General features: G+C 46.8%; 1 protein-coding gene across 6 annotated transcripts in view; it reads right to left on the reverse strand.

The window, feature by feature from the left end:
• SLC1A6 (solute carrier family 1 member 6) overlaps positions 1-16844 on the reverse strand; it is a 30454-nt gene extending 13610 nt beyond the window's left edge. For 2 of the 6 annotated variants that reach the window (XM_034944477.3, XM_055104181.2), the window contains exons 1-5: positions 15706-15903; positions 9110-9321; positions 8137-8274; positions 4692-4896; positions 712-754 (exon numbers count right to left, since the gene is read on the reverse strand). In XM_034944477.3, the coding sequence (XP_034800368.1) occupies positions 712-754; positions 4692-4896; positions 8137-8274; positions 9110-9314 (591 nt within the window). In that variant the 5' untranslated portion in view covers positions 9315-9321; positions 15706-15903. The other 4 variants (XR_004667744.2, XM_034944478.3, XM_034944476.3 and 1 more) reach the window with 4 other exon arrangements.
• Positions 16845-23206: the final 6362 nt, after the last annotated feature.

Raw genomic sequence — 23206 nt, forward strand, 5'->3', positions numbered from 1 at the left:
TTTTTTGAAGAATAAGTGCCTGAATAAATGAATGAGGAAGTGAACAACCAATGTGTGGAAGCAGTATAGATTCTGAATTTTTCACAAGCTCCCTGGGCAATGCTTAACCAGAGTTGAGGGCCTCTCCCCTCAACCATCTATGGTCAAAATTTTTGGAATCTCTACACCAGCCTTGTTGCCTCCTCTAGCCCTGCGCTCAGGAAGTCCTTGGCCTAAGTCCTCTTTTTTTTTTTTTCTTTTTTTGAGATGGGGTCTTGCTCTGTCACCCACGTTGGAGTGCAGTGGTGTGACCACTGGAGCCTTGATCTCCTGGGTTCAAGCAATCCTCCCACCTCAGCCTCCCAAGTAGCTGAGACAGGCGTGTCCAGCTAATTTTTTTTTAATCTTTTTTTTTTTTTTTTTTGAAAGACAGAGTCTCATTCTGTTGCCCAGGCTGGTCTTGAACTTTTGGCCTCAAGTGATCCTCCCGCCTTGGCCTCCCTAAGTGCTGGGATTACAAGCCTGAGCCACCATTCTCGGACCTAAGTGCTTCTCCCTAACCCTCCCAGATCACCATGGAAAATACATCCTTTCTCCTAGACTCCTCAAGAACCCCTGCCCGTTGCTCTGTCAGGCCCTTCCTCCCGCCTCTTGCCCTTGGACCATCCCTTCAGCCCCAAGCTCCCACCACCCTCCGAATCTCCTTGATCAAACTGTGTACTTCCCCCTGACCTGTTTGAAGCAGGCCTCCACAAGGTTTGGTGGAAACATATTTCTGCAGAAAAACATGAGAAGAAGGAAAGTGGTTAGACCATGGAAGGGCATCTAGGGTGATAACAGTAATACTAACACCAAGAACAACAATAGTGCAGCCAACATATGAATGCTTCCTCTAGGCTGGGCACTGAGCAAGCATCTTACTATCATCTGATTAAAACACTACAATAACCCTAGACATGAGTCCTATTGAATGCCGCCTGTCACATAGAAAGAAACCACAGCCCAGAGAATTGATGTAAGCTACCCAGAGCCACAGAGCTGCTAAGAGGTGCAGATGGCCCTCAAATCCAGGTCTGTCTGAGCACGTGGCCAGAGCCCTACATCACCTCAAGGACTTTAATTCAAACACACATGTGTCAGTGATGCCTCAAAAAACCACAGAAAACTCTTAAACCCTTTTAACTTTAGGTTTCGTCTAGGCCCATGATTAAGGTAGAACCATGGCTAGCCTTGATTCTGTGTGGCAAAAATCTTGCTGCTTTAATTAAAATTAAAACCACAATGAGATAACCACCTTAACCCCAGCTAGAACAGCCATCATTAAAGAGTCAAAAAACTATAGATGTTGGCATTGATGTGAGGGAAAGGGGACACTTATACACTGCTGGTGGGGATGTAAATCAGTACAACCTCTATGGAAAACAGTATGGAGATTTCTTTTTTTTTTTTTTGAGACGGAGTCTTGCTCTGTCGCCCAGGCTGGAGTGCAGTGGTGCGATCTCGGCTCACTGCAACCTCCACCTCCCGGGTTCAAGCAATTCCCCTGCCTCAGCCTCCCAAGTAGCTGGGATTAAAGGTGCCCGCCACCACACCTGGCTAATTTTTTGTATTTTTAGTAGAGACGGGGTTTCACCATGTTAGGCAGGATGGTCTCAATCTCCTGACCTCATGATCTGCCTGCCTCAGCCTCCCAAAGTACTGGGACTACAGGCGTGAGCCACTGCGCCTGGCTGAGAGATTTCTTAAAGAACTAAAAGTAGATCTACCATTCCACCTAGCAATCCCACTGCTGGGTATCTACTCAAAGGAAAAGAAGTCACTATATCAAAAAGACACCTGCACACATATGTTTATCACAGTACAATTCACAGTTGCAAAGAAATGGAACCAATCTAAGTGCCCATCAACTGATGAGTGCATAAAGAACACATGATATATGTACACCATGGAATACTACTCAGCCATGAAAAAGAATGAAATAGGCTGGGTGCAGTGGCTTACACCTGTAATCCCAGCACTTTGGAAGGCTGAGATGAGTGGATCACTCGAGGCCAGGAGTTTGAGACCAGCCCGGCCAACATGATGAAACGCTGTCTCTACTAAAAATACAAAAATTAGCTGGGCATGGTGGCAGGCACCTCTAATCCCAGCTACTCAGGAGGCTGAGACAGGAGAATCGCTTGAACCCGAAAGGCAGAGGTGGCAGTGAGCTGAGATCATGCCACTGCACTCCAGCCTGGGCGACAGAGTGAGACTCTGTTTCAAAAAAAAAAAAAAGAAAGAAATAATGTCTTTGGCATGGTTGGAGCTGGGTGCCATTATTCTAAGTGAAGTAATTCAGGAATGGAAAACCACATACAGTATTTCTCACTTGTAAGTGGGAACTAAGCTATGAGTATGCAGAAACATACAGAGTGATATAATGGACTTTAGAAACTCAGAAGCGGGAGGCGGGGAGAGTAGTTAGAAATTAAAAGCTGCACATTAGGTACAATGTACACTACTAGTGGGACGGATGCACTAAAATCTCAGAATTCTCCACTAGATAATTCATCCATGTAACAAAGAAACACTTGCTCCCCAAAAGCTATTGAAATTAAAAATTAAAAAATTTTTCATAGGCCGGGCACAGTGGCTCACATCTGTAATCTCAGCAGTTTAAGAGGCTGAGGCAGGTAGACTACTTGAGGTCAGCAGTTCAAGACCAGCCTGGCCAACATGGTGAAACCCTGTCTCCACTAAAAATACAAAAATTAGTCCAGTGTGGTGGCGTGCACCTGTAATTCCAGCTACTCTGGAGGCTGAGGCACAACAGAACCCTGGAGGCGGAGGTTGCAGTGAGCCAAGCTCATGCCACTGCACTCCAGCCTGGGCAATGGAGTGCAAAAATAAAAATAAAAACAATTAAAAGAGTAAAGGCAACTATTAATAGCAAAAATATTTTTTAATAATAAAAATAAAAAATCAAAAATTTAGTTAATTTTTTAAAAAATCGTGCTGCTTCTATTTACAATAGCAAAGACTTGGAACTGACCCAAATGCCCATCAGTGATAGACTGGATAAAGAAAATATGGCACATATATGCCATGCAAATACTATGCAGCCATAAAAAAGAATGAGTTCATGTCCTTTGCAGGGACGTGGATGAAGCTGGAAGCCATCATTCTCAGCAAACTAACATAGAAACAGAAAACTAAACACTGCATGTTCTCACTCGTAAGTGGGAGTTGAACAATGAGAATACATGGACACAGGGAGGGAAACATCACACCCTGGGGCCTTTTGTGGGGTGTGGGGGCAAAGGGAGGGAGAGCATTAGGACAAATACCTAATGCATGCGGGGCTTAAAACCTAGATGACGGGTTGATAGGTGCAGCAAACCACCATGGCGCATGTATACTTATGTAAGAAACCTGCACGTTCTGCACATGTATCCCAGAACTTAAAGTAAAAAATAAAATAAAATATAAATTAAAAAATCATGCTGCTCTAAGAGAATCATTCACCCTCCAATGATGCTTAGGCAAATACCAGCTGTTCTGACCCTACCTTAAGGGTCATATCCTAAGATCATATTCTAGCAGCAGCTGCTGTTGGAGAATATATACAAGGTTCCAGGGCAGAAATTGGGTACCACAGGTGGATACTATGGGTGCTGCTATGTCCAGGCTGCGGGAGCCTGTCCCCTTTGTCTCTCCTTCAGTATGAGTTGTTGCAAGTAGAGTCAGAAATCATATCAAAATGAGTACAGTCACCTGTAAACTAAAAGTAACACCTAAGCCACCACCACCACCAACAGCTGAACAGACTCTCTTGTGGCCAAGTGGACCCCAGAACAACTTTAAAACTGAGTTCCTGGCCATGATGGGACAGGAGGTCAGACACGCCTCCTTACACTCTCTCCCTTTTATAATCTAGACACAACAACTAACCCACATTAATGTTATTAATGCATTAAATTAAAACAGAAATCATAAGACTGATAGAACAGGCTCTTTGCGGCAATAAGATACCAAATTATAAGGAGGATCTAAGACCATGCCAGGCAGGGGTTAAGTCATGGACCCTACGCTCAAAGAATAAATTGTGTTCTAGCTGTCAAAAGATTCTTCTTTTTCTCTAGGAGTTAAACAAACACTAGTCTTACGATAAGCAATATTAAAATAATTACAACTCATCAGCTCACAGACAAGGACTAATGGGGCCCCTGTTCCACCAGCCATAACTACAGCTTTGATTGGACAAGGGACTGATTTCAGTAACTTTCTCCTGATAACACCACTGACCATGGGCTGGTTCTGGCTCATTGACAGAGGCTGTGCATTTGGATACCTTCGTGTCCTGAAAAGACCTTTTGATGTATAAAGCCTAAATGTGATACATTTAAATGTTAAGTAAATGTTAAGTATCCACCCCAAAGTGGACATGGGGTCACATGTTACATGCAACTTTGTTCAATATGCATGCATCAGGGCTACCTACATGAATATTCATAGCTCCTCCTGTAAACTGTTGAATATGCATGTTTAGCCAACCCATTCAGCATAAAGCTCCTACTCCAACCCCTCCTCCTTAGAAGTGCCTGTCTCTGCTCTTGACCGGACGCATGCTTCCCAGCCTGTGGGATGACCTTTTTGCAGGCTATAACCTTTTACAATAAATAAAGTCTCCTTTTCCAAATGCGTATATTGTGTTTTTTAGGTTGGCACACCTGATCAGGTCCATGAAGGCATCAGCTGTGGGGATGGTCTCGATCCGGCCCTCCCGGTGCAGCCCCTCCTTGGAGCCCTTCCCAGGATGGATGATGGTGACCATGAGGATGCCGATGAAGACCGCGATGATGGTGGTCACCATGTAGTACACAGCTGCCCGCATCCCCATCCGCCCCGTGGCCTTGTTGTCCAGGGATGCCATACCTGAAGGACAGATGATGTGGCCCCCGCAGCTCCATGCATACCCAACGCCAGCTCTCCTAGCATCCATTCCACCCTCCCCATATCACCAACTCAACAGCCAACCCACCAAGCATCCCTTTTCCTATAGCCCACCCCAAAACCCACCCATTACCCATTCACCCGCACCACCATCTTTCTACTTCTATTCTATTTTCCAAAAATACACACCCTCACACTCCATCCCAACCCTTATCCCAAGCAGCACTCCACTATCCTACTGCCTTCCCTCTACTCCAAGCCACCTTTTCCACACTTTCACCCCATCCTCTATTGAGTCTTGTTTTCTCTTGTTTTGCACCATAACCTAACTATTTTTTTTTTTTGAGACGGACTCTCCTTCGCCCAGACTGGAGTGCAATGGTGCGATCTCAGCTCACTACAACCTCCATCTCCCCAGTTCAAACAATTCTGCTGCCTCAGCCTTCCGAGTGGCTGGGATTACAGGCACCTGCCACCATGCCCAGCTAATTTTTGTATTTTTAGTAGAGACGGGGTTTCACCATGTTGGCCAGGCTGGTCTCGAACTCCTGAACTCAGGCGATCCACTCGCCTCAGCCTTCCAAAGTGCTGGGATTACAGGCATGAGCCACCGCGCCTGGCCCATAACCTAACTTTCATTCCACTTGTCATCCCACTATTAATCCCAAAATCACACCTTCCTCCAACCCACCTCACAGCGCACCCTTTGTAGCACATATTCTTGGTGCTCCACTCCTACACCCTTTCCCAAGCCAATCTGCTGATCCTTCAGCCCCAAGAGCACTGACTACAATAGCTCAGGCTGCCCACTTCTCCTGAGAATTGCCCTCAGCAAAATGGGAGCTGCCTTGCCCACAGAAACCCCAGGGGAGACCTAGAGCCAAAGAATGACTGTGCAGGGATTCACAGTGGCCAACTCCTTTGATTCACGTGGCAGTAGAGCTGGGGAGGGATTCAATTCTGTGGTTCTGCTCACACTCCAGAGCTCCCCATGGGATCAGGCTGAGAGGCCAGCCTTCTTTTGAAACCCACATCTTTGCTTCATTGGTTTCCCAGCCCTGTCCCACTTCCTTCACTTCCTTGCGAGTTTCTCTTGAGAGCTATCCCGCAATAAATCACCTGTGCAGATATCCCCATCTCAGTCAGGCTCTGCTTCTAGGAAACCCAACCTAAGAAGTCATTTCTTCATGCCTTTTTCTTCTTCCCCATCCCCAAATCCAGGGATTGGCAAACTTCTACTCATGCCAAATCCGGCCCTCTGCCTGCTTTTGTAAATAAAGTTTTATTGGAACACAACCATGCCCATTTGTTCTCATATTGTCTATGGCTGCTTCTGTGCTGCAATGGCAGAATCGAGTACAATTGACCCTTGAACAGCATGGGTTTCAACTGCTCGAGTACACTTATGCATGGATTTTCTTCTGCCTGTGCCACCCCTGAGACAGCAAGACAAGCCCTCCTCTTCTTCCTCCTCAGCCTACTCAACATGAAGACAAAGGGGATGAAGACCTTTATGATGATCCACTTCCACTCAATTAATAGTAGATAAAATTTCTCTTCCTTATCATTTTTTTAATAGACAGGGTCTCACCCTGTTGCTCAGGCTAGAGTGCAGTGGTGCCATCACAGCTCGCTGCAGCCTCTTGGGTTCAAGTGATCCTCCTGCTTCAGCCTCTCGAGTAGCTAGGACTATGGGCATGTATCACCATATCCTGCTGATTTTTTTTATTTTATATAGAGATGGAGTCTCACTGTGTTGCCCAGGCTGATCTCGAACTCCTGGGCTCAAGCAATCCTCCTGCCTCAAACTCCCAAAGCACTGTGATTACAGGCATAAGTCACCTCACCTGGCCTGATTTTCTTAATAACATTCTATTCTCTAGCTTACTGTACTTTAAGAATATAGTATAATGGCCGGGTGGGGTGGCTCACGCCTGTAATCTCAGCACTTTGGGAGGCGGAGGCGGGCGGATCACGAGGTCAGGAGATCGAGACCATCCTGGCTAGCACGGTGAAACCCTGTCTCTACTAAAAATACAAAAAATTAGCCGGGCATGGTGGCGGGCGCCTGTAGTTCCAGCTACTCAGGAGGCTGAGGCAGGAGAATGGCATGAACCCAGGAGGCGGTGCTTGCAGTGAGCGGAGATTGTGCCACTGCACTCCAGCCTGGGCAACGGAGCGACACTCTGTCTCAAAAAAAAAAAAAAGAATATAGTATATAATACTTACAGCATACAAAATATGAGTTAGTCAACTGTTTATGCTCTCTGTAAGGCTTCCAGTCAATAGTAGGCTATTAGTAGTTAAGCTTTTCGGGAGTCAAAAGTTACATGTGAGCCGGGCGTGGTGGCTCACGCCTGCTATCCCAGCACTTTGGGAGGCCGAGGTGCACAGATCATGAGGTCAGGAAATCGATATCATCCTGGCCAATATGGTGAAACCCCAACTCTACCAAAATACAAAAAATTAGCTGGGCGTGTTGGTGCGTGCCTGTAGTCCCAGCTACTCGGGAGGCTGAAGTGGAGGAATTGCTTGAACCTGGGAGGTGGAGATTGCAGTGAGCCAAGATGGTACCACTGCACCCCAGCCTGGTAACAGAGCAAGATTTTGTTAAAAACAAAAGAAAACAAAACAGTTATATGTGGATTTTTTACTGTGTGGGGGTTGGTGCCCCTAACACCCAAATTGTTCAAGGGTCAACCCTAGTTGCAAAAGAGACCATATGGCCCTTGAAGCTGAAAATGTTTACTATCCAGCCCTCTAAAGCAAAAGTTTGTGGACCCCTGCATAAGCCAACCATACTCCCATCCCACCCTCTACCCACTAAGCTGTCACCTCCATCTCACTCACCTTCCACACCTTAATCGACACCCCACTCCCTGCACATCCATACCATATCCCAGCCACCCTCCCTCGTTGCCCTTCCAAGACTTTCTCTCACTTCTTTGTGATACTAAGCCCCTTGCAGGCTGGCATTTTACCTCCAAGGAAAAGGACAGGAAGCCTACTGAGATAAGTGGTGTGGGGTCATATGGGGTCTGGAACCTGGGACCGATTGGGACCTGGGCTTTGTTTGGCCAAGGACCCTGGACCAGACACAGGCTCCATGTTTGAGGTGCCGCGTCAAGGAAGTGGTCCCATGCTTGGGATGGCCTTGGCTCTGGGTTCAAGCTGAGGCTCTGGATGGGTCTTGGAGGCCAACACTGGCCTGGGCTCTCTCACCTGTGACCAGGCTGGAGACAATGAGAGGTAACACCAGCATCTGCAGCATCCTCATCAGAAGCTCTCCAGGAAAAGAGAAGTACTTGATCTGGCGGTAGGTGAGCTGATATGGGCGCAGGGCAAAGGCCAGGCTGACCCCTAGGGCCAAAAGAAGGGGTCCATGGACTGAAGTCTGGGTCGCTCAGCCCCAGGCAGGGTCCATCCATCCCAAGAAGGGTAGGGCAAGGGTGGGAGTGAGGGAGAGAAATATCCTATGAGTGTGTGTATTTGTGTGTGTACTGATGTGTGCAGACATTGTAGAAATGTATGCATGTATGGGTTACCATATTGATATTGTGTAAATGTGTGTCCGTGTCTGTGCAAATGTAAATGTGTAAATGTGTGTGTATATATCCAGGATATGTGACGGTAGACGTTCACTTGTGAACAGGTATAGGTGTCTGTATACAGGGGCATATACACATGAATCTGCACAGGTGTTTTCCTGGACATCTATAGGTGTGATTTGTGTGTATCTTACTATTTTCAAACATGGGAGTGTACGTGTTCTTAAGCTCATAAGTGTGTGCACGTGTACTCAAGAGAATGCATGCAGAGATGTGAATGTGTTTATAAGTTCCAACATACATGCACAAGTGTGCATGTTTCTGTGTTTGCACCTATAAGTTCAATGCACGCATATGTGTGTGTGCATAGTAAAGTGTGTTTGTACATTGTATATGTATATATGTGAGTGTGTGTGTACACATGGATATGCATGTAACATTGTGTGCACACACAGTTGTGTTTGCACACATGTGTATTCATCTGTGTGGTGTGTCTTTATGTGGGGGGTTGAGGGTGACTGGTGGGACTGGGACGTGTGTGCAGGTGAGCATGAGGGGGTGCAGCAAAGAGATGTGTAGGGGCCAGGAATTTCCCTGAAGTCCCCGCCTTTCCCTGAAGTCCCCGCCCTCCAAGAGGCAGAGCTCACCAATGACCACGGCGCTGACCGTCAGCAGAATGAAGGCGTTTCGGCGCAGGAAGCGCAGCACGTGCTCGCGGGTCATGGTCTGCAGGCGCAGGCGCGTGCGCAGTGCTCTCTGCTGCAGGCTTTCCTGCAGTCGCTGCAGCCAGCCCACCCGGCCCAGCCGCTGGCCGCTCTCCCGCAGGAACAGGCTGTTGCCATGGCTGCTCATGGTCTATCTGCGGGAAACAGAGAAGCCTGGGGCTGGTGAGGGCCAGGACAGAAGGCCAGCGTGGGCAGATGGCGAAGGCTGCGAAGGGTAATGAGCGCTTCCTGAGGACTCTCAGAAGGCGGGGGTGGCTGGGTGTTTTGGCTCACGCCTGTAATCCCAGCACTTTGGGAGGCGGAGGCAGGAGAATCACTTGCGCCCAGGAGTTCAAGACTGGCCTGGGCAACATAGTGAGAACCTGTTTCTAAAAATTTAAAAACAGCTAGGGGTGGTAGTCCTAACTATTTGGGAGGCTGAGGCAGGAGGATCACTTGAGCCCAAGAGTTCAAGGTTACAGTGATCTATGATCTTCCCAGCCTGAGCAAGATAGTGAGACCTCCACCCCTCCAAAAAAGCACAAAGGCCAGGCGCAGTGGCCCACACCTGTAATCCCAACACTTTCTAAGGCCAAGGCAAGAGGATCGCTTGAGCCCAGAAGTTTGAGGCTGCAGTGAGCTGTGACTGCACCACTGCACTCCAGCCTGAGTGACAGAGCACAGCCCTGTCTCTAAGAACAACAAGTAAATAAAAATATAACTAAAAAAAAAAATGGCAGGGGAGGGGGAAGGTAAGTCTGTTGCGATGTGCCCGCTTGGCAGGAAAACGTCAAGTCTCCAGAATCATTCCTGAGAATGGCTGGGAAGAGGAGGAAACCACAAAAATAATGGATCTTTTTGACACACCCTGACTCCAGCCCACTCTTATTTCACTGAGATCATCACAAGCCTCTGGGGGCTGCCCCAGTGGCTCAAGGGAAATTAACAAGCCTTTGTGAAGTGCCAGCTGCATACGGAGCCCTAGACAAAGCACCCGGAGGCTAGTCCCCCAAATTAGGACGGTTTTGTGTCCAGCCTGGAGGCTTTTCACAAGGACAAAATCAGCAGGTGCCTGGCAAACAGCAGGTGCCCAGTAAATGCAGCTATTCTGCCTGAATGCCCAGGTGAGCAACAGGGAGAGCGGGGAGTCAGGAGAGCGGGGAGTCCCTTGGGAACGAAATGATAATGATTCTTGGCCACAGCGTGATGTTCAGGAGCCCCTCTGGGGTGGCAGGCACTGTACTGATGTTTCCCAAACTGCAGGCTTTTGCGTCTCCTCTTTATATTTGGCCATATCCATGTGTCCTTATTCACTTACCTAAAAAACCGTACCGAACCAGGCACGGTGGCTCACGCCTATAATCCCAGCACTTTCGGAGGCCGAAGCGGGCAGATCACTTGAGCTCAGGAGTTCGAGACCAGCCTGGCCAACACAGTGAAACACCGCCTCTATTAAAAATACAAAAATTACCCAAGAGTGGTGGCAGGTGCCTGTAGTCCCAACTACTCGGGAGGCTGAGGCAAGAGAATCACTTGAATCCAGGAGGTGGAGGTTGCAGTGAACCGAGATCGCACCACAGCACTCCAGCCTGGACGACAGAGTGAAACTCTGTCTCAAAATAAAAATAAATAAATACTTTAAAAATTAAAATTAAAAATGTATCTAAAATGGAAACTTTAGACCCCTACTTGAAATGTGAATTATATTTCTCATCAACATTAAATAAAATGCATATAATAATTAAAACTTGCCCATCCGTCTACCAACTAAACACCTCACATGTATAGGGCGGCTCAGAAATTGTGATTTTCATGGGCCTGGGGAACTTTTCTCTTTGTGCACCCCTTCCTTCATTAAAAAAAAGCCTACATTAAAATTCTGTTTCACAACTGCATTCATATAAAGAAAAATATGTTATTTCAGAACGAGATAGAGGTGACAATTATTGCACAACATAATGAAAATACTAGATGCTATTGAATTGTACGTTTTCAAATAGTTGCTTTTGTGTTATGTGAATTCCCGTCAATTTTAAAAAGGGAGCCAGCTGCTGTGGCTCATGCCTGTAATCCCAGCTACTTGGGTGGCTGAGTGGGGAGGATCACCTGAGCCCAGGAGTTCAAGACCTGAGACAGAATGTCACTCTGTCACCCAGGCAGGAGTGCAGCTCACTGCAGCCTCCAACTCCTGGGCTCAAGTGATCCTCCCACCTCAGCCTCCAAAAGTGCTGGGATTGTAGGCATGAGACACCGCACCCACCCTAAAAAAATTAAAAATTAAAATGAATATGTTAATATTCTACATTATAACATTTTCTTTCACCTAAATGCTTGTTTCTGTCTTCTAATTTTGAAAGAGATGAAAACATCAGGGAAATAGTAGAATTGTATTAGAGGCTGGGAAGGGTAGGCGGGAGGAGAGGATGGGGAGAGGTTGGTTAACAGATACAAAACTACAGCTAGATAGAAAGAATGAGTTCTGGTGTTCTGCAGCACCGTAGAGGGACTATGGTTAATGATCATTTATTCTATATTTTCCAAAAAGCCAGTAGAGAAGGTTCTGAGCATTCACACATTAAGAAATGATCAATGTTTGAGATGATGGATGTGCTAATTACCCTGATTTGATCATTACACATTGTATACATGTATCGAAATGTCACTGTATCCCATCAATATGTACAAGTATTTTGTATCAACTCAAAATAAAAGGGAACCAAAAAAAATGAAAACGGCCAGGGCACAGTGGCTCACATCTGTAATCCCAGCATTTGGAAGGCCGAGGCGGGCAGATCACTTGAGGTCAGGAGTTCGAGACCAGCCTGGCCAACATGGCGAAACCCCATCTCTATGAAAAATACAAAAATTAGCTGGATGTGTCACACACCTGTAATCCCAGCTACTCCAGAGGCTGAGGCAGGAGAATCGCTTGAACCCAGGAGGCAGAGGTTGCAGTGAGCCAAGATTGCACCACTGTACTCCAGCCTGGGTGACAAAGCCAGACTTTGTCAAAAAAAAAAAAAAAAAATAGGAAAAAAAGAAAGAAATAAAGGAGGGAAGGGAACGGAAGGGAAGGGAAGGGGACAAAGGGAAGGGAAGGGGACAAAGGGAAGGGAAGGGAACGAAAGGGAAGGGGACAAAGGGAAGGGAAGGGAAGGGGCACTTTTCTGTGGGTCCCTAAAAGCACTGTGTGCTATAGGTACTATACCTCCTAACCTACACTGTTCTCATAACCAAGAAAGGGTGGTGCCCTTCTTCCAGGCATACTGAGAATTCTGTTCTTCCTTCTAGACCCACTCTTAGGCTCCCTCTCCCACGGGCTCCCTTTCGATCTACCCAGTGGAAAGGACAACAGTATGGAGATTTCTCAAAGAACTCCATCCCATCCAGAAACCTCCCTACTGAATATCCACCCCAAGGAAAACAAATCATTGTATCAAAAGGATATCTGCACTGGCATGTTTCATCACAGCAATATTCGCAATCGCCTAGATATGGAATCAACCTAAGTGTCCATCAATGGACAATTAAAGAAAATGTGATATAGACAAGTTTATCATATTATAGATAAATAGATCTGTATCACATTTATATCAATATCACATTTTCTTGCTGCATTGTTGATTATTGTATTTTATCTATGTTTCATTATGTATATCATGGAATACTAATCAGCCATAATAAAGTGTCTTTTACAGCAACACACACATACAACTGGAGGCCATTCTCTTAAGTGCAATAATTCAGAAGCAAAGTGTAATACCGCATGTTTACTTATTTTTAGTATTTTTGTATTTTTAGTAGAGACGGGGTTTCACTGTTGGCCAGGCTGGTCTCGAACTCCTGAACTCAGGTGATCCACCCACCTCAGCCTCCCAAAGTGCTGGGATTACAGGTATGAGCCACAGCGCCCGGCCGCTCCCCCATCTACTTCCTAAGGGATCAAGGCTCCCTGATATTTTTTCTCACCCCCACCCCAGCCACACCCCAGTACCTGAATTCAACCAGGTCGAGCTGCAGGTTTCTTGGAGGTCTCAGTTTTACCAGTATGTAGGTCCCTGGCCTTTGTGTTTTGCTGCCACTGGCTTTTCTGGGATCTTCCTTGCCCTCCTCAACTCCCCACCATATCCAAGGGATGGGACATCTGCCCTGGTTTTCCAGATCCTGCGTCCTCTAGAGCTAATCCAAATTCCCAATTCCAAGCCCCACTTAGGATCCTGCTCCAAATGGACCCATCTCCTGAAACCATAATGCTGCTTCTCCTTGCTGTGAAAAAAAAAAAAATCCCAAAGAGTGAACCACAGACTACACAGGGAATCCCTCTGGGATATTATGTTTCCAGTCCCTAAGCCACAGCAGGAAGTTGCCTGTAGATACCAAGGGAGATCATTCAGCTAAGATCTGAACAGTCAGGAAAACTCCCGAGGCTAGAGTTTTGTCTGGTTCCTTTCTCTTCCTTACAAGACATAATACGGTATTGACAAACCATGGTCTGCTAGTCAAATTCAGCCTACTGCTTGTTTTTGTAAATAAAGTTTTATTGGCACACAGCCACACTCATGCATTACCTATTGTCTACAGCTGCTTTCAAGCTACAATGCCTGAGTTGAGTTGTTGGGACAGAGATTGTACGGGCCACAAAGCTCAAAATATTTACTCTCGGGCCATTTGCTGAAAAAATTTGCTGACCCCTGGAGAAGAGCAGACAACACTTAGCATCTGTGGGCCAGACGCAGTGGCTCATGCCTGCAATCCCAACACTTTGGGAGGTGAAGGCTGGAGAACCGCTTGAGCCCAGGAGTTCATGGCCAGCCTGGGCAACATAGCCAGACCCTGTCTCTTTTTAAAAAATTAAAAATTAGCCAGGCACAGTGGCCTGTGCCTGTAGTCCTAGCTACTCAAGAGGCTAAAGCAGGAGGATCGCTTGAACCCAGGAGTTTGAGGCTGCAATGAGCTATGATCGTACCACTGCACTCCAACTTGGGTGACAGCGTAAAACCCTGTCTAAAAGAAAAGAAAACAGCATCTTAGCACCTGATGACCATAAAATAGTTGCCAACTGTGGTTGATAAAAAGCAGAAACCTAACTCATACAAAATTAAGAATAGAGTAAAATGCTACAGTGTGAGAATGTCTTACTATCAATTTTTCTCAGTCCTGTCTGCATCACTTATAAGTATGTACCATCATGATTGTCAATTAATAATAATACTAGTTTAAAAAAATGTTTGACTTGAAATGTGATCTTAGACTCCACTTGGGCCTCTCTGGGTCTCTCTCTTCTCCCCCACCCTGGGCTCTCTCTTTTCTAGGCTTTCCTGGGTCTAGGCTTTCTTTTGGACCTACCTCTTGGGTTTCCTGCTCAGAAAATGTCCCTTCTAGTGTCCCCAGTTTCTACAGGGTGAGGGGTGAGGGTGGGTCTTTCCCACTTGGTTCTCCCAACCTCTAGACACTTAGATCTGATGAGATGTGTGGGCTGCTTCTTGGAGCCTCTTACATCCCTAAAACTAAAGCAAGCTACAGTGAGCAAACTGAAAATGCTTTCTGTACATTTTATGTCAATGCTATGCTAGCCAGAGGAGTGAGTGAGGGAAGAGAGAGACGGCATGGAAACCAAGTACATCACACACACTCAGACACACACACGCACACATAACCTCGAAAACCTGTTGTATGCAATTGACATATCCACAACCCCAGACAGACACAGTCACATGCAAACTCTTCAGACATGCAACCACACACACACCCACACAAACCTTCAGAAATGCAGCTCCATGCATGCAGTCATACAATCCCTACACACACACACTTCCCACATTCATGTACACCCTCAGGCACACAACCACACACCTTCAGAAATGCAATTCCAGGCACACAGTTGTACAATTCTGCACACAGACACACTCACACACACACTTGCCACATTCATGTACACCCTCAGGCACGCAACCACCCACACCTTCAGAAATGCAATTCCAGGCATGCAGTCATACAATTCTGCACACACACATACACATTCATGTACACCCTCAGGCACACAACCACACACACCTTCGTGGCTCTGCACAATTACCCTTCATGAATTAAATCCTACAGAGGCAGTGACAGCCATACAATTCCTACCTACACACAGAAACACACACACACACACACACACACACACACACACTCTCTTTAGGGCACAAAACACAAACTTCAGACTTTCGAAATCATCCTCACATTTAAACATTCAGCTCCACACACCTGTTCAGGACGGCGATCCCACTCACAAATTCAGTCTCCCTCTCTCTCTCTGACACACACACACACACACACACACACACACTAATGCCCAGACCCTCTGCAGCCTCAGCCACATCAGATACATCTGAAATTGGTGAAATAAGCCCTCTGACAGAGAAGGCAACCGAGCCCTATAAATGCACAAGGCATCAGGCTCGGTGCTGGAAACGTGCCTGTGTGCGGAGGCCACGGGTTGGGGAGGTGGGAAGACGGGCAGGGAGACCCGGGGATAACTAAGGGGATAGGAAACTCACCAGAACGACCAGGAGAAAAGCGGTGGCAACGGCTCTAAGGGGCAAGCAGGAGTTCAGAGACAAAGGGCGGCGCAGAGGTGGGGACGTGGGCGCAGGGAGCGCCTCACACGCCTGACCCCAGCGCCTCGGATCCCCCACCTGCCCGCAACCTCCGCGCCGCAGCCACACCGAGTCCCCGCGCCGAGCCGCGGAGCCCCCACTCACCGGCGTCCGGAGCGGCGGGGGCGGCCTGCCCGCGCCTCGGCCTGCGCGCTGCGCCCGGATGCAGGAGCCGGAGCCCGGCGAAGCGCCCGGCCGGGGCCGCGGGGACCCGCCAGGGACTGTGCAGCACCGGCGCGGGGACCGGACCGTGGAGGCACCGGCGCGGAGCCGGGACGCGCTATGCTGCGGGAGGGATCCGGGCCGGCCCTGCGCTCACGTGGGTGTGGGGGCACCGAGCGGCCGGGGGAGGGGGCGGGATCCCCTCCGCGATGCCCCCCGCCTCCCCCGCGCCCAGCCCAGGCTCCGCAGCCGCGTGGGAGAAGGGGGACCGCGTGCTTGGGAAGGGAGGGGGATTGGGGGTGGGCGGGGGTGAGTGGCCTCTCCGGCATCCAGCCCCCGCCCCCTGCTCGAAGCCGCGCCTCCGCGCCCCCGCCCCCTAAACTGCCTCCGGAACCCTCGGAGGCCCCAGCATCCCTGGCGGAGCGCGGGGAACAGGCTCTGGCACCGCGGGACCCGCTCCAGCAGCCTCGGCGGAGGCCTGGGGAAGGCGCGGCTCTAGTGTCCCAGTAACAATAGCCAGGGAGAGGGCTCCGCTGCCCCCTTCTCCCTGCGGGTGCACCTTCCGGCCTTGGCCACTTGGCCGCTGTGTGCCCTTGGGCCAACACCTCTCCCTCTCTGAGCCTGGTCTCCTCCGCTAAACAAGGAAGATGGCTTGGCCGACCCCACAGAAAATTAAAGCTGAGAAAATTAAAGCGCGTGAGGCTGGAAATGCTCCGTGCCAGCGCGAAGCATTGGGCAAATGGGAGACGGATAATGTCGTTCCTATTGTAATTAATATTATTCTTTGCTGTCTTTAGAGCACACCAGGCAAGGTGCACTCGACTTTTCTTCTCGAAAGGCAATGACTTGGTTGCTTCCCACATCTTCTGCCTCTCCTGAGAGCTAATGCCATTTAAAGATCTGAGCATCAGGTCTGTCGTATGAATAAAAACTCAGTGCAGGCTGGGCACGGTGGCTCACGCCTGTAATCCCAGCACTTTGGGAGGCCAAGGCGGGAGGATCACTTGAGGTCAGGAGTTCGAGACCAGCCTGGCAAACATGGTGAAACCCCCTCTCTACAAAAATACAAAAATTAGCTAGGCGTGATGGCGGGTACCTGTAGTCCCAGCTACTCGGGAGGCTGAGGCAGGAGAATCGCTTGAACACAGGAGGCGGAGGTTGCAGTGAGCCGAGATCGCACCACTGCTCTCTAGCCTGGGTGACAGAGCGAGACTCCGTCAAAAAAAAAAAAAAAAAGTCAGTGCACGTTCAATGTTTTTTATTATTGTTGTTGTTGTTGATGAAGTGTTGATGGCGACCTCCTGAACTAGGCAGGCTCTTTTATTAATACTTATATTTAATCTATACACTCCTATAAAGTATATATCACTTCCTCTATTTTCAGGGCGGGGACAGGTGCTCAGAAAGGTTCAATAACTTGTCCAAGGTCACACAGCCAGGAAACAGATGCCCCAATTCTAATTCTTTGCATGCATCGCCCTGGCTCTGCTTCTTTGCAACAACTCCTAGATAGGTGATTCTCAAACTTAGCTGTATTTTAAAACTACCTGGAGAGGTTTTAAAAATTCTGAAGCCAGCCTGACATAGTGGCTCATGCATGTGATCCCAGCACATTGGGATGCCAAGGAGAGAGGATCACTTGGGCCCAGAAGTTCACGATCAGCCTGGGCAACATAGCAAGACTCTGTCTCTATTTAAAAGAAAAAAATCAAAAAATTAGCTGGGCACACACCTGTACTCCCAGTTACTCAGGAGGCTGAGGCAGGAGGGTCACTTGAGCCTAGGAATTTGAGGTTACAGTGAGCTATGATTGCGCCACCGCACTTCAGCCTGGACAACAGAGCAAGACCTTGTCTAAAAAAAAAAAAAAAGAAAGAAAAGAAAAGAAATCTGATGCCCAAGCCACACTCTATACCAAGCACATCAGCATACCTGGAAGTGGGACCCAGGCATCAGTATATTTGAATGCTCCCCAATGTATGGCTAAGGCTGAATCTGTGTCCTAGATGTCAGATTCCCCTGGACCACACTGGCAACCCCTCTCTGCAACCTTCTCACTCCGCTGCTTCAGTCACTCACTGTGCTTAGACGATTCTGCATCCTTCTTGAACCTAGAGCTGCCCCTGAACTCCTGCCTCTTACGGTCATTCACTCCACAAATACTTACTGTGCACTTGGATGTGCTAGAAGCTGGAGACTCAGCAGCGAGGACAACAGAGCCCTCAGTCTGTCACACAAAATAATAAGTAAATAAAATAGCAGTTGTTCCCTGGCAATTGGCCTTGCAAGCCCTTTACACCCGTAACAATCAGGGAGGATCCCAAAGAAACCATAACTCAAGCCTAAGCATGAGGAAAACATCAGACTAATTTCAATAGCGAGGCATCCGATAATCTACCTGTGCAGTCCTCTTCAAAACAGTCATTAAAAATTAAGGAACGTGTGGAGCAGGGTTTGGTGGCAGGTGCCTGTAGTCCCAGATACTCAGGAGGCTGATGCAGGAGGACCGCTTGAGTCCAAGAGATTGAATCTGGGACCGCTTGAGTCCAGGAGGTTGAGTTTGCAGTGAACTATGATTGTGCCACAGCACTCCAGCCTGGGCAACAGAGCGAGACCCTGTCTCTAAAAAAAAAATAAAATTTAAAAATGAGAAAACAAGGAATGTCTGAGAAACTGTCACAGCCGAGAGGAGTCTAAGAAGATATGACAACAAAACGTAATGTGAGATCCTAGAAAAGAAAAAGGATATAAGGAAAAAATTAGGAAATCTGAATAGAGTATGGGCTTTCGCTAATAATAATGTATCCATATTGGCCGGGCATGGTGGCACACACCTGTAATCCCAGCCCTTTGGAAGGCCGAGGTGGGCAGATCACTAGAGGTCAGGAGTTCGAGACCAGCCTGGCCAACCTGGTGAAACCCCGTATCTACTAAAAATATAAAATTAGCCAGGCATGGTGGCGGGTGCCTGTAATCCCAGCTACTCGGGAGGCTGAGGCAAGAGAATTACTTGAACCCAGGAGGCAGAGTTTGCAGTGAGCCAAGGTCGTGCCACTGCACTCCAGCCTGGGAAACAGGGTAAGAGTCTGTTTCAAAAAAAGTTATCTGTAACAATAACATTTTGTTAATAATGTATCAATATAATAATATATCAATATTACAATATGGTAATTATACAAATGTGCCATACTAATGAAATATATTAATAACAAGTGAAACTAAGTCAAGTGAGCATATGGGAGCTGTCTGTACTATCTTTTCATTTTTTATGTAAATCTAAAACTGTTCTCAGAAACTGTGTCTTAATTTAAAAAGATCCTGGGAGATCCCAAAGAGCTTTTGTTTATATAGGTTATAGCTATTGATCTTTACAGTATCAGAAATTAAAACTGAAAAAGTGTTTCAACATTTATTCATTTTAACATAACAAAAATAAACCTACTACATGTTAACATAAAATAGCATATTTTTACGAAAAATAACTGTATTTTCCAAAACAAGAACAAAAAAAGAAGAGTGACATTGTTTTACACTTTTTCAAATTGCTTTAATGGCTACCTTCATCAAAAGGAAACGGAATTTTTATACAGTTGATTTTCATTATTCACGGATTCTGTATTTGCAAAGTCACTCACTCACTAACATGTATTTGTGACCCCAAAATTAATACTTGCAGAGATTCTGACATTGTTCTGGGTCATTCGCAGAGAGATTAACATTTTGAGCTGCACGGCGTGAACATTTGTAGCTGAGGTGCAAAAGAACCATGCTCTGTTACCTTGTTTCAGCTCATACAGTGAACAAGCATCCTATTTGTGGCCTGTTTAGTGCCATACTTTTCTAATTTTCATGTTTTTTGTTGATTTCGCTGTTTAAAATGGTCCCGGGCACTTTGCTGAAGTGCTGTCTAGCGTTTCTAAGCTGAAGTGCTTAGTGTGTTTCTAAGCTCTAGAAGGCTGTGGGGTAGCTGGGTGTGGTGGCTCACACTTGCAATCCCAGCCGCGCTTTGGGAAGCCAAGACAGGAGGATTACTTGAGCCCGGGAATTTGAGACCAGCCTGAGCAACATATCGAGACTCCCCCATCTCCACAAAAAATTTTAAAATGAGCCAGGTATGGGGGGCGTGCCTGTGGTCCCAGCTACTCAGGAGGCTGAGGTGGGAAGATCGCTTGAGCCTGGAAGGTTGATGCTGCAGTGAGCTATGATCGTACCACTGCACTCCTGCCTGGGCGACAGAGCAAGATTTTAGCTCTAAAAAACAACAACAACAAGAACAACAACACCAAAAAAAAAAAAGGCTGTAAGGCTGTAAGGCTGTAAGGCTGTGAGGCTGTGACGTGCCTTACAGAGACAATATGTATGTTAGGTAAGCTATGCTCAGACATAATTTTTAGTACTGTTGGCCATGAGCTCAATGTTAATGAATCAGCAACATATATTAAATATGGAGTCTTTGAACAAAAACACAAATAAAACAAAGTATATATCAGTTGACAAAAATGTTGTGACCAGGTGCTTACAGAAACTAAATCTTGTACTTCCCCCTGGAAGCAGTGATTTAGTATTTGCTACTTCAGTGTTCAAAGCAACTTTATAGGGCTGGGTGCGGTGGCTCATGCCTGTAATCTCAGCACTTTGGGAGGCTGAGGCAGGCAGATCACCTGAGGTCGGGAGTTCGAGACCAGCCTGACCAATATGGAGAAACCCTACCTCTACTAAAAATTCAAAATTAGCCAGGTATGGTGGTGCTTGCCTGTAGTCACAGCTACTTGGGAGGCTGAGGCAGGAGAATCGCTTGAACCCAGGAGGTGGAGGTTGCAGTGAGCTGAGATCGCACCATTGTGGTGAGCCGAGATCGTGCCATTGCCCTCCAGCCTGGGCAACAAGAGCAAAGCTCCATCTCTAAAATAAAAAACAAAAAAAAAGCAACTTCATAGAATATAACTACCATGAATCATGAAAATCAACTGTATCTGCTTCTGCATTGAATCTGTAATGGTATATTGTTTTGGTTGAAATACATGAAAAAAATTCAGTCTTACACAGACAGGCAGTTGAAAAGGGAAGATTATTTTAATCAGCTTTTCAGGTAACTGTGTCTATTCTTTGAGACGACACCAAAATGCTACATATTTTAGTTTCTTCAAGAACAGTTGCAATGCAGAATTGGAAACCCTGTCCGTGAATTCTTGCGTTCTGTTAATATTAAAATCCATTAAGCTCGTCTTTTAACCATGCATGATTTTGAAACCTCATGCATTCGTCATTTGAAAAATGTTAGCTCACTAGTTACAGATCTGCTACATATTAACACATTTCATTATGCAATAGCAAAAAGTCATGTTTGCTAATATCATCACTGATCTCATGGAAAGTTTTAAAGTGTTGGGAAGTTCTCACAGTCGTGAATACAAATTTTTAAAAATTATAATTTTCACTCAAAAGTGCAATTTTTTTTTTTTTTTTTTTTAAGATAGAGTCTTGCTCTGTCACCAGGCTGGATGCAATGGCGCAATCTTGGCTCACTGCAACCTCCAATTCCCTTGTTCAAGCAATTCTCCTGCCTCAGCCTCCTGAGTAGCTGGGATTACAGGTGCGTGCCACCATGCCTGGCTAATTTTTGTATTTTTAGTAGAGACGGGGTTTCACCGTGTTGGCCAGGCTGGTCTTGAACTCCTGACCTTAGGTGATCCGCCCGCATCGGCCTCCCGAAGTGCTGGGATTACAGGCGTAAAAAGTGCAAATTTTATCATTGACAATAATGACTATGAATCATTTTCCTTGAAGTGACAGATATATTTCTTTCATTTTTGCAAAAATGTCTGTCAAACCTCCTTTGATGTGGTTTGGATGTTCTGTCCCCTCCAAATCTCATGTTGAAATGTGACCTCCAGTGTTGGAGGCAGGCCTAGCAGGAGGTGTTTTGGTCACGGGGGTGGATTTTTTGTGAATGGCTTGCTGCCATTCTCCTGGTAATGAGTGAGTTCTCACTCTATAAGTTCATGGGAAAGCTTGCTGTTTAAAAGAGCCTGACACCTCCTCCCTCTCTCTTTCTTGCTGTCTCTCACCATTTGACATTTCTGCTCCCCTTCACCTTCCACCATGACTGGAAGCTGCCTGAGGCCCTCACCAGAAACAGATGCCAGTGCCATGCTTCCTGTACAGCCTGCAGAACTGTGAGCCAAAATAAAGCACTTTTCTTTATAAATTACCCAGTCTCAGGTATTCCTTTATAGCAATGCAAACAGTCTGGCCGGGCCCTGTGGCTCACGCCTATAATCCCAGCCTTTGGGAGGCCAAGGAGGGAGGATCGTTTGAGGCCAGGAGTTTGAGGCCAGCCTGTCCAATATGGCAAAAATCCATCTCTACTAACAATACAAAAATTAGCTGGGCATGGTGGTGCATACCACTCAGCTACTCAGGAGGCTGAGGCAGGAGAACTGTTTGAACCCAGGAGGTGGAGGTTGCAGTGAGCCGAGATCACACCACTGCACTCCAGCCTGGGCAGCAGAGCCAGACTCTGTCTCAAAAAAGAAAAAAAAAAAAAACAGACACACACACAGACTAATACACCATGTCAGAATAGCTGAGGTTTGTCTGTCTCAAAATGGAATTCCATGAAAAAAAGTAGCTGGTTCAGCTTGCAATTCAAACACTCACACAAGCAGTAATTTTTTTTTTTTTTTTTTGTCTTGGAGACAGCTACCATGGTACTTCTGTGTGTAGAAAATTTTTTTATCCATACTTCCCATTGCATCACACAGAATATTAAAAAGACATATACTCAAGAGTCAAGATTTAATAAAATGGGCCAGGCACAGTGGCTCACGCCTGTAATCCCAGCACTTTGGGAGGCCGAGGTGAGTGGATCACCTGAGGTCAGAAGTTCAAGACCAGCCTGGCCAACATGGTGAAACCCCATCTCTACTAAAAATACAAAAAAAATTAGCCCAGCATGGTGGTGGGTGCCTGTAATCTCAGCTACTATGGAGGCTGAGGGAGGAGAATTGCTTGAACCTGGGAGGTAGAGGTTTGCAGTGAGCCGAGATTGCACCATTGCACTCCAGCCTGGGCGGCAAGAGTGAACTCTGTCTCAAAAAAAAAAAAAGGATTTAATAAAATGAATAATTGTAATGCTTTATATAGTACAAGCCTAAATGAAACTGGCCTTTTTTTTTTTTTAAGACAGGGTCTCCCTCTGTCACCCAGGCTGGAGTGCAGTGGTGCAATCATAGCTCAC

This window comes from Pan paniscus, chromosome 20 (genome assembly GCF_029289425.2).
Source record: "Pan paniscus chromosome 20, NHGRI_mPanPan1-v2.0_pri, whole genome shotgun sequence".
Classification (NCBI taxonomy): Eukaryota; Metazoa; Chordata; class Mammalia; order Primates; family Hominidae; genus Pan; species Pan paniscus.